Genomic DNA, 11,920 nt, shown 5'->3' on the forward strand with positions numbered 1-11,920 from the left:
AACGATGCTTCCTTTTTATAGCCAAGAACACTTCAGATTAAAAAGGAGCATGACAGATATGAACTCTACTCTATTTTCTCCATAAAGTTCAAACTAGGGAGAACAGCGAAGACCCTAAGGGACTAAAATGTGCCTCGTCTCCCCTGAGTTACATCAGAACTACGAAGCTGAAAGGGCCAGCTAGCAGACCTGAAATCCAACTGTCTTGTTACGAAGATGGTGCAACTAAATTCCAGAAGTAGGACTCACCTGCTCCAGGTCACACAACCAGGTAGCTTGACTTCCAAGCCATTCAGAGCATTTTCTAATACCTGTGTTTTCCAGATGAGAAAGAAGGGAGAATGAGATGGGTGGCTGCAATCAGACAGCTGTGACAGAATATGTCCTGCTGGGGCTATGCGGGCACCGTAACCTAGAGATGGTCCTGTTTGTGCTCTTCCTTGGCATCTACTCTGTGAATGTGCTGGGGAATGCCCTCCTCATAGGACTGAACGTGCTGGACTCCCGCCTGCACAGCCCCATGTACTTCTTTCTCAGCAACCTCTCCTTCATGGACATCTGTGGTACATCCTCCTTCGTGCCTCTCATGCTAGTCAACTTCTTAGTAGCCCAGAGGACCATCTCCTTTCCTGGCTGTGCCCTGCAGTTATACCTGACCCTGGCGCTAGGCTGCACCGAGTGCCTGCTCTTGGCCGTGATGGCATATGACCGCTATGTGGCTATCTGCCAGCCGCTTAGGTACCCAGAGCTCATGAGTGGGCAGACGTGCATGCAGATGGCATTGCTAAGCTGGGGGACAGGCTTTGCAAACTCACTGCTGCTTTCCATTCTCACCTGGAGCCTCCCCTTTTGTGGCCACAATGTCATCAACCACTTCTTTTGTGAGATCTTGGCACTGCTCAAACTGGCCTGTGGGGACATCTCTCTCACTGTGCTACTAATAACGGTGAACACGGCTGTCCTGTCGCTGGCCCCATTCCTGCTCATCTGCCTGTCCTACATTTTCATCCTTGACGCCATCCTTAGAGTGCCCTCTGCTGCAGGCGGGCGCAAAGCCTTCTCCACCTGCTCTGCTCACCTCACGGTGGTGATGATTTTCTATGGAACTATCTCTTTCATGTACTTCAAGCCCAAAGCCAAGGATTCTGATTTGGATAAGATTATTGCATTGTTCTATGGGGTCGTGACCCCCTCGCTGAACCCCATCATCTACAGCCTGAGGAACGCAGAGGTGAAAGCTGCTGCCAGAGCTCTGCTGCGGGGAGATCTGCTCTCCAGGAAAATGTCCCTACCTCTCAGGTAGGATTGGCCAGGTTATGCTGTGGTAATGACTTCAAAGTTTCAGTGGCTTAAAACCAAGTTACAGGTCCATTACAGGTTGGCTGGCGGGGCGGGGTCTGCTCTGCATCATCGTCTTCCACCCTCTTTCTGATGGTAGTTGATAAAGCAACTACCATCTGGAACATTACTGGTCACCATGACAAAAGAAAAAGAGAAAACAAGACGTGCACTGACTCTTCAAGCTTCCACTCGGAAATGGTATATTAATTCCACTTACATTTCATTGCCCGACACAAGGCATTGGCCACCACGAACATCAGGGGGAGGGGCGGAACACCTACCACGTGCCTGGAAGGAGTGGGAGGACTGAGAAAGCTGTGAGCAGCCTAATTAATGCCACACCATCCTACTGTCAGCCTAAGAGCTACTAGACAGTTGCCTTCCCTCTCTCTGACCATCCATCCTTTACTGGCCACTGCCAGGTTAATTGTCCCGGGCAAGCTCTCGTTAGCTCTCTCACTTGTGGTGGCTCATACTGGGTCAAGCTAACAAGGATGGACTGTGCCTCCCTGAATTTCCTTCTCTGTATGGTTCTGGGTTAGGGTTGACCAGGAGAGAAATTTGCATGAAATTTGGACAGCAAAAATGAAGGAGCAGCAGATGCTGCGGAGCACGCACATGCTGTTGCTGATCTGCTGGCCCACCTTGCTGTCAATGCAGCTCTCCAGGGCCCACCGGATCACCTCCTTCAACTCTGCCCAGTGCAACTCCGTGGCAAAGAGTACCAGTTTTTCCTGCAGGTCACCACTGTCACTGAGATTGAAGGCAGTGAGAGCCAGACACAGGTTCCAGTTTGTCTCCCGGGGGCTAGTACGCCTTTACCCTCCGCCACTTCATGCCCACCAGCCCAGCTATCTACAGTGGCTTCAGGCCCAACATCAGACGCAGAGGTAACAGCTTTGCATAGACTTCACCTCTCAGGGACTCAGAATGATAAAGCAACTGCTCCCACACTTGTATAGGTCCCTTCGCCATGACAAATCCCTTGTATCACTCAGAGTGGTTCTGCCACTGTGGTCACATCCTAACGGATGCATCCCTCTCCTGATCAAGAACCTTTCATGGCTCCCATTACCACAGCATTAAGTCCAAAATCTTCAGCTGAGTCCTCGAGTCCTTCAGAATTCAGCTTCTTCAGCCTGATGTTCCATTAACCCCCCTTCGTATGGTCACACCTAGTCTGTTATATCTGTACTGCCCGGACCACCATGCATTGTTCATGCTACTCGCTTCTAAGACCTGGGACTATTTTTCAAAGCCAGCTTAGAAATCATCTCATTCACGCATCCTTTCCTGATGCACGTTAAATGTGTTCTCATTTCTTTCATCCTACAGCACTTGGTTGGAAACTTTCACTGGGCATCTATCCCATTCTGCTTTGCTACCTGGTGTTTCACCACAATGTGAGCTCCTTGAGCGCAGGATTCAGCCAGGTCTGGCTCATGCCTGCAGCTCCCACAGAGCTTTCCCTATAGAAGGTTTACTGAAGTAAATTGTTACTCTGAAGCCCTAGTATTGTCACCCTTGGGATTGAGCCTTGTGCTCAACTGAGCATTGTATAGACAGACACAGTGAGGATACCACAGAATCTGCCGGCTACAACCCTGTATTCCTGGCACACTGAGGCTGTTGGCATCCTGGGCTCCACCACATCACTCTGACAAGTCAGGAGATAACCAAGAAACTCATTTTGGGACAGCGAGACCCAGGTTCCAGACCTGGTTCAGCTACTTTGCCCAGCATAGTCTTCTTGCCAGCCCTCTCCCCAGAGAAACCCCACAGGCACCTCAAATTCAAACTATCCAAAACAGAACTCATCATTCTGCCCATAGTTGTATCACCATCTCAGGGAAAGGCACCATCACCTGCCAGTCACCAAGCCAGAAACACGGAAGTCACAGACTTTCTCTGATCCCCCACCATCCTACACACCTAATCAGCCATTACATCCTACAAAATCCACCTCCTAACAGCTCTTAAATCAGTCCCCTCCTTTCCACTGACACTGCCTTAAGCCTTCCCCATCTCTCTCAAATATTGCAACAGTGTGTAACTGCATCTTTCTCCTTCAAACACTCCAAAATCCATCTCTGCACTAGCCATCAAAACATCAATCTGAAAAAAAACAAAACACCAATCTGATCACGATACTCTCCTGCTTAAATCCCACCACTGCTTCATTTCCCACAGGATAAAAACCATACCACGCCAATCCGTCCGACATTACCGGCTGCTTGCTTCTACCCCTACTTCACCAACAAACGCTCTCCAGGAAGAGGAACACGGAACTATTCCTCGTTCTCCTATAAATATGTCTTTCCTTCCTCTGTGTCTCCCCTTGATGTTCCTCTCACGCCAAACACTTCTTGACCTTCGGCTACCACGTAGTAGACACATCGTGTCCCAGGCTAGGCACTGTACTGCATTCTAAGTGTTTTACTAAGGACCAGCTGGAAGATTGGAAATGTCAGGAGAGGAATGCAACGTGGACAGTGGTGAGCAGACAGAACACTCTCCCAACATCTTGGCATGATGAAACTCATTCAATCTTCACTCACCACCTTCCAGAAAGCCCCTTCCAACCCCACGTAGCTGGGTGGGGTCTGTCCCCCCTCTGTCACCCTCTTCAGCGCCATCTCTATTCTGCTATGTCTCAATCCCAGCTATTTGGGTTCATGCGTCCTGGGACTTGACTCTATACATCTTAATGTGATGGAATATTTCTGATACAGGAATAGATAGCTAACCAGTAAGTAAAACTAAGGCTTCCCCACCTGCAGATTAACAAAAGGTCCCCCTAAACTAGGGAGTAGGATGAGAGAAGATGGGGACACAGCGAGAGCATTGGCACAGAAGGGTCCAAAAATGAGGGGACTTGTTAGTCAAGTAAAATCCAGAGCAGGACCCCAGAGCAGAAATGGTTTCAAGGTGTGACTAGGTAGCCAAGGTCTCACAGGTCTTTGCATGTGGCACAGAAGAGGTACCGAAGCTTAGACTAAAATGGGTTATGCAGATGAGAATAAGAAACTGCTCTGGGATGGCCTACATGCACCACTGGGGGCCAGGTGCAAGGATGGAATCCCAGGGGATGGGTGCCACATGCACCATGGTGACTAGAGAGAACACTCCAAACATCTTTGCATTATATAAGAACCTCAGAACTCAGCTGTGCCCCTTGTGGAAAGAGAAGAAATTCCAAATTGACGAAAGATTGTTTCTGGCGCTTGGGAAAATGGGGGCTCAAAATAGAAGTTGCTTTCTTGTGATACTTGCTGTGCATCTGAGATTTGTACCTGCTAGTTCAGGTTCCTGGACTTCAGCTTCCTTCCCCGTTGAGTGTGGTCACCACAAAGATCTCACTGATTTAAATCACGCACACACAGGCACACACAAATTCTCTGCTCCCAGCTGCTGCGGCCTGACATAAAAGCCTCAGACAGTAGTTCCCACAGCTCATTCCAGCTGGGCTCCCATCACCCCTACTGACCTCTTTACAGTCCCTCCTGCCCTCCCCTCCTCACATTCTTGGCCCCAGAAAAAAAGGCAGCACAGAACCAGCAAATACTTCATTGGAGACACACCAGACTCCACCTGCATCCACTCAGGATGGCAGCCCCAGTCCCAGCCCCAGCGGTCCTGCAATGCCCCTCCCAGCAAAGCGCAGCACACATCCTGCCTCAGGAAGGAGGCCTGAGGCCAGAGTCGCTGAGCACCCGGGGAGATCTGGAGACTCAGTTGCACCAAGATGGACTCCATTTCCTCAGGAATGAGGCCTTGTCCTGGGAGGGCTTTGTCTGCCAGGAAGAATCCATGTCCTCAGGAGGGCTCCATATCCCTGGGAAGGGCTCCTCGCCCCCAGGAGGGACTCCTTGGTCCTGAGGGGGCTCTGTGGCCCTGCACCGGCTCCAGTCCTTAAGAAGGACTCCATGGATGCAGGAGGACTCCAGGCCCTCAGGAAGTATGCCAGGTCCCTGGAAGAGTTTCATGTCCTTAAGAAAGACTCCACGTCCTTAAGGAATACAACTTGTCTCTCATCCCTGAAAGGGTCCCACACTCCCAGGAAGAACCCCGGCAAGGGCTCTCTGCCCCTGGGAAGGGTTTGTGTTTGCCAAGGGCCAGGCCCAAAGCCCCTCTCAGCTGGCACAGATGCTGCTGACAGTGGCCCCTCCAGACTTGCTTTATCCCTCCTGGCCCCATCCCTTAGGAGAGCTATAGCTACCCCTTCTTGGTACTCGGCCTCTACCCAGTTTTCTCCTGAGTGAACTTACAGTGGAAATGGATCCGCATTCACACAGCATCTTCATTCCATGCCCCGCTCTGGCCTCAGTGGCACCGTCTGTATACTGGGACAATTAGGCTTAGCCTCCAAGCGGGTAAGCACAGCCCTTGCTTGAGCCCTCAGGTCCCCTCCCAGTCCCTCTTTCACATTCTGTTTGTCAGAACAGAGACACAGAGGAGAGAAGCACATTCCACTCCTCGCACCTCCACCCTCTCTGACCAAGCCAGAGTGAAGCCTCCCAGCCAAGACATTCTGCTGGGTTCTCGATGCCACCACGGGAGTCTGGACTTTATCCTGTGGGTACTGGGGTTTACGATCACATTTACCTTTAGAAAGGCCACTGACCAGATACCATGCTTCACCCATGAAACTGCTGAAGAATTTTTTTAAAGTCTATTGTTAACTAAGATGCGATGAAATGGGTCATGTCATATACTGCTGGTGGGGATGGGAGTGAATTAATATGAACTTCCTGCAAAGTAAGGTGCAGTACAAATCAAGAGACTTAAAAACTCCAAGATCCTTTGACCCAACACCTCTATTTCTAGAAATAGTTCTAAGAAGATCATTAGAAGCACAAAGATTTATGTATAAGGATATGAATCATGGCATTATTTATAGCAGCAAAAAAAATTTTTTTTAAATCTTAATGTTCAATGATACAAGAATGTTTGAATAAATTCCATGTTGTCCAATGATAGAATGTGATGTAACCATCAGAAATGTTATTTATTTATTTATTTATTTATTTATTTATTTATTTATTTCTTTTACGCCTACAGCACCCAGCCTTCCTAGGTGGTCTCCCACCAAGTACTAACCTGGCCTGACCCTGCTTAGCGTCTGAGATCAGACGGGATCAGGCATGTCCAGGGTGGCATGAAATGTTATTTTTTGAAGGGCAAGTGATGATGAGAAATGCTTAGAATGTAATGGCAAGAGGGCGCTGTTCTATGAGCAGTTAGAAAATAAGTGGTAAAAATAGTCACCTGATGTCTTGACAAAAATTCCAAAAGACAAATTGTTGTATGACGGAAAATTTTGCAGCAGCTGCTGCTTTATTCAGGGCTGATTTTTAGTCCCTAAACTATGTTAAGTTGTCATTCTTCACTGTGAAGAAAAGGAGGAGGAAAGGAAAGAGAAGGAAATGGGAAGGGCAAGGAGAAAAAACCTACAGAAACTCATGCACCTGACTAAATCCCAGACTCAATGGTCACTCAGAAGTGTTCAAGGCCTCACCCTATCCGGCAATTCACTTCCTTAAACTTTCATGATTCTAGATCCTCACAACAATCCTGGAGCGAGACATCTCATTTTCACAGCCCAGGACACCCAGGCCTAGGGCAGGGAAGTCACAGCCCCGAGCCTCAGATCCAAGGCACTGGACTGCAGTGAGATCCCGTCTTTAGATCATCTGTTCAGCGTCTCTCCTGTGCCCACTCCACCCCAGCCAGGCCCTCCTTGGGCAGCGCAAGGAACCTAGGGTCTCTGAAGCCCACAGCTGCAAAACCTGCAAACTTGTGTAGCTATAGTTTGAACTTTAAATTGAGCAGGGACTACAAGGTCCCTGAAGACAGGGAGCAGACAAGCTATGTGGCAGGGGACTGGGAGGCTGGTCTTCCGGGCTTGGCTCTGGCCCATCCCAACGCAGTGTGTCTGCTTGTAAGGAACTCAGCACTACCCAGCTCTGCTCTCCCAAGCTTCAGGTCAGCTTACCTGGCATCCCACTCCAGCTACCCTCATGCACTAATCCCATTTGGCCAGTAGGTAGGAGGCAAGTTGAATCCATAGCATACTGACTATTCTCATTAAATCTTTTTTAAACATATAAAACCCAGAATATTTGTCTGGGGAAGAGGACACAATGATACCAATACAGGCTTCCACTTATCGATTCCTTATCATAGACCAAGCGCTGTGCTAAGAGCTTTACATGCATCATCTCACTGGATCCTCCAAAAAACACCCACAAGGAAATACTGTTCTTATCTCCACATTACAGGTAAGGAAGTTGATGCTCAGAAATCGTCAGTAAGTGGCAGGTCGGGGACTTGGGGTCTGGGCAGGCCGATGCCGTCGCCCTCACTCATCTGCTCTGCTATGCAGCAAGGTGGTAGTGAAGCACGAATCCTAGATCCAGGCATGTCAGGAAAATTGCAACAGAAGCTTTCATCTTGTATCTTTTTAAAATTATTTGTGAAGCCTAAAATAAGTATTAAATTGTCATGCTAGATTTACCAGTCAATGAAATTGATATGATATTCACCTTGCAAGGTAACCCTGGGTCTATTAGACCTCAGCATTGGCAGCTGCGAGAAAGATGTGAGGAAATGTTTCCGAGGGGATGGAGTAGCAGATGATAGAGTGTGACACATTGCAAGACAGACGCTAGAGTGGTTTTCTGAGTATATTGTGAATTGCCATCAGACCTAAATACACAGCATTATTTCCAGTTCTCCTTCTGGCCATCTGGTAGGGTTACAAAGGGCCGCAGGTTGTACGCGGAGGTGACAGGAGTCACTTCTGGGGTCGGAGCACTTAACTGCTGGTGTGAGGTGCTCTAGTGTGTGCCCAGCTATAACGACTAGTGATGTCTCAGATAGTGGAGACTCCATCAGTCAGGAGGATGACATGGAACAGAGCCCCCTGAAAACCGACAAAGAAAATTTAGTATGAGAAATAAGCCTTTGTCATGGTAAGCGACAAACATCACGAGGTTGTGTATTACCACAGCAAAATCTAGCTGATCTTAACTGAGGGAAGGGAAACCAGCACAGGTTCTGGAAGGACCGCGGTCATGACAGAAGCTGGAGATCTTGTCCAGAGATGTTGAGCACAGACCCAGCAGGTGCCTTGTGGCTGAAGCTGGAGACTCAGTAACACCTTAGTGCTGGGCAGCTCACCAGCACCTTCTTGTGTATGTCTCATCTGAACTATACAACATCCCCATTTTTTAAAAGAAAACTGAGTCTCAGAGTGGCCAGGTGACTTGGTTAATATCACATACCTAGTTAGTGCTGAAGCTGAATGCAAAGCTAGGTTTTTTGAGTCGTGCATTGATTTTCTGTTGAGTGACAGCCTTGGCAGCACTCGCTCTACAAGGTGCTGGAAGAAAGGAAACAGAGTCCAGCTCTCAAGTGTAGCAGAGGAGACAGGTACACAGCACATCATACAAGAATATAGAGCGATGGCCAAGGGCTAAGGAAGCACAAGAAGGGAGCAGGTAACTCTGAGGAAGGAGGAGGGAGAATAAAGGAGAGAGAGAGCTGGGATCTGAGGAATGAGCAGGACCGCCCCCACTACGGGAGGGAGGACAAGCCTATAAAAGGGACCTTCTTAGGCAAAGATGTAGCACTAGGAAATGACATGTTTTATTCAGGAGATGGTGAGCCCTTCGGCTACTACAAACGTAATGTGTCATTAAGGAGGAGGAATGAGGGGAAAATCCATCCCTGAAGAACAGACAGGACTCCAGTGCTATCCCAGGACATTGGCCTCTCAATCCAATAGAGAAGGGGCTAGGGGCAGGCATGATTGCATCTTCTGAATGATAAGAGTTCACATTCAGCTCCTATTTTTCCTTTAGACCAGAGGTCACCTGAGCCATAACAAGGCTACTGTGCTTGGGACATTTCAGCTCCCTCCTGTGAATACCTGATACTGGCATTTCCCAAGGAGGCAGGGTGATCAGCTCAGAAGAGCAATGAAGGCTACCTGGGAGAAAGCTGCAGCCTCTTCCCACCCTTCCCTGTATAAAGCTGGTCAACAACTAACATCATCTCAGCCAGATTAGAACATGGTCTTCCGTCCTCGTGTGACTTCATTGCCAATATCATTTATCCTAAAAAGCAAAATGGAGGCCAAGAAGGAGTCACATAGCTTTCATGATCAGGGTTAAATCTTGTGACCAGTGGCTCTATTGGGATATGTATATTCTTGTAGGTAAAAATCAGTGAGTGGTCTGATTCCTTAAGGAGTGGTGACCAGAGATCAGGCTTACACATCTGTAGAGCGGAAATGTTAAACCTATATGGCTCAGAGGAACACTAGGTGAGTATCATCTATCACCCACCTGACTTCCAGAACTCATCTCCCCTAATTGAGGGAAGGGAAGGCCTTGTGATAGGTGTGGCATTTTTCTGTCCACTTATTTTTCTTATTGCTGTAGCCTCAGGACCTAAACCATACCAGCATAGAATAGGCATTCAAAAAATATTCAGCAGTGAATGAATCTAAAATACTATAGACATAATTCAGCCACATGAAGTCATAACCTAAAAATGATGCTTCCTTTTTATAGCCAAGAACACTTCAGATTAAAAAGGAGCATGACAGATATGAACTCTACTCTATTTTCTCCGTAAAGTCTACCCTAGGGAGAACAGCAAAGACCCTAAGGGACTAAAATGTGCCTCGTCTCCCCTGAGTTACATCAGAACTACGAAGCTGAAAGGGCCAGCTAGCAGACCTCAAATCCAACTGTCTTGTTACGAAGATGGTGAAACTAAATTCCAGAAGTAGGGCTGACCTGCTCCAGGTCACACAACCAGGTAGCTTGACTTCTAAACCATTCAGAGCATTTTCTAATACCTGTGTTTTCCAGATGAGAAAGAAGGGAGAATGAGATGGGTGGCTGCAATCAGACAGCTGTGACAGAATATGTCCTGCTGGGGCTATGCGGGCACCGTAACCTAGAGATGGTCCTGTTTGTGCTCTTCCTTGGCATCTACTCTGTGAATGTGCTGGGGAATGCCCTCCTCATAGGGCTGAACGTGCTGGACTCCCGCCTGCACAGCCCCATGTACTTCTTTCTCAGCAACCTCTCCTTCATGGACATCTGTGGTACATCCTCCTTCGTGCCTCTCATGCTAGTCAACTTCTTAGTAGCCCAGAGGACCATCTCCTTTCCTGGCTGTGCCCTGCAGTTATACCTGACCCTGGCGCTAGGCTGCACCGAGTGCCTGCTCTTGGCCGTGATGGCATATGACCGCTATGTGGCTATCTGCCAGCCGCTTAGGTACCCAGAGCTCATGAGTGGGCAGATGTGCATGCAGATGGCATTGCTAAGCTGGGGGACAGGCTTTGCAAACTCACTGCTGCTTTCCATTCTCACCTGGAGCCTCCCCTTTTGTGGCCACAATGTCATCAACCACTTCTTTTGTGAGATCTTGGCACTGCTCAAACTGGCCTGTGGGGACATCTCTCTCACTGTGCTACTAATAACGGTGAACACGGCTGTCCTGTCGCTGGCCCCATTCCTGCTCATCTGTCTGTCCTACATTTTCATCCTTGACGCCATCCTTAGAGTGCCCTCTGCTGCAGGCGGGCGCAAAGCCTTCTCCACCTGCTCTGCTCACCTCACGGTGGTGATGATTTTCTATGGAACTATCTCTTTCATGTACTTCAAGCCCAAAGCCAAGGATTCTGATTTGGATAAGATTATTGCATTGTTCTATGGGGTCGTGACCCCCTCGCTGAACCCCATCATCTATAGCCTGAGGAACGCAGAGGTGAAAGCTGCTGCCAGAGCTCTGCTGCGGGGAGATCTGCTCTCCAGGAAAATGTCCCTACCTCTCAGGTAGGATTGGCCAGGTTATGCTGTGGTAATGACTTCAAAGTTTCAGTGGCTTAAAACCAAGTTACAGGTCCATTACAGGTTGGCTGGCGGGGCGGGGTCTGCTCTGCATCATCGTCTTCCACCCTCTTTCTGATGGTAGTTGATAAAGCAACTACCATCTGGAACATTACTGGTCACCATGACAAAAGGAAAAGAGAAAACAAGACCTGCACTGACTCTTCAAGCTTCCACTCGGAAATGGCATATTAATTCCACTTACATTTCATTGGCCGACACAAGGCATTGGCCACCACGAACATCAGGGGGAGGGGCGGAACACCTACCACGTGCTTGGAAGGAGTGGGAGGACTGAGAAAGCTGTGAGCAGCCTAATTAATGCCGCACCATCCTACCGTCAGCCCAAGAGCTACTAGACAGTTGCCTTCCCTCTCTCTGACCATCCATCCTTTACTGGCCGCTGCCAGGTTAATTGTCCCGGGCAAGCTCTCATTAGCTCTCTCACTTGTGGTGGCTCATACTGGGTCAAGCTAACAAGGATGGACTGTGCCTCCCTGAATTTCCTTCTCTGTATGGTTCTGGGTTAGGGGTGACCATGAGAGAAATTTGCATGAAATTTGGACAGCAAAAGTGAAGGGGCACCAGATGCCACGGGAGCCCACACGTGCTGTTGCTGATCTGCTGGCCCACCTTGCTGTCAGTGCAGCTCTCCAGGGCCCACCGGA

At 48.8% G+C, this 11,920-nt stretch overlaps 2 protein-coding genes across 2 annotated transcripts; both read left to right on the forward strand.

Moving 5' to 3' along the window:
* Window positions 1–346: 346 nt before the first annotated feature.
* On the forward strand, window positions 347–1,303 carry LOC120598183 (olfactory receptor 13C7-like). Its single transcript, XM_039857033.1, has one exon. The coding sequence runs from the start codon at window positions 347–349 to the stop codon at window positions 1,301–1,303; it is 957 nt and encodes a 318-aa protein (XP_039712967.1).
* Window positions 1,304–10,245: 8,942 nt separating this feature from the next.
* On the forward strand, window positions 10,246–11,202 carry LOC120598184 (olfactory receptor 13C7-like). The gene has a single exon (XM_039857048.1). It carries the CDS (start codon window positions 10,246–10,248, stop codon window positions 11,200–11,202), a length of 957 nt encoding a protein of 318 aa, XP_039712982.1.
* Window positions 11,203–11,920: the final 718 nt, after the last annotated feature.

This window comes from Pteropus medius, unplaced genomic scaffold (assembly GCF_902729225.1).
Source record: "Pteropus medius unplaced genomic scaffold, Ma_sr-lr_union100, whole genome shotgun sequence".
Classification (NCBI taxonomy): Eukaryota; Metazoa; Chordata; class Mammalia; order Chiroptera; family Pteropodidae; genus Pteropus; species Pteropus medius.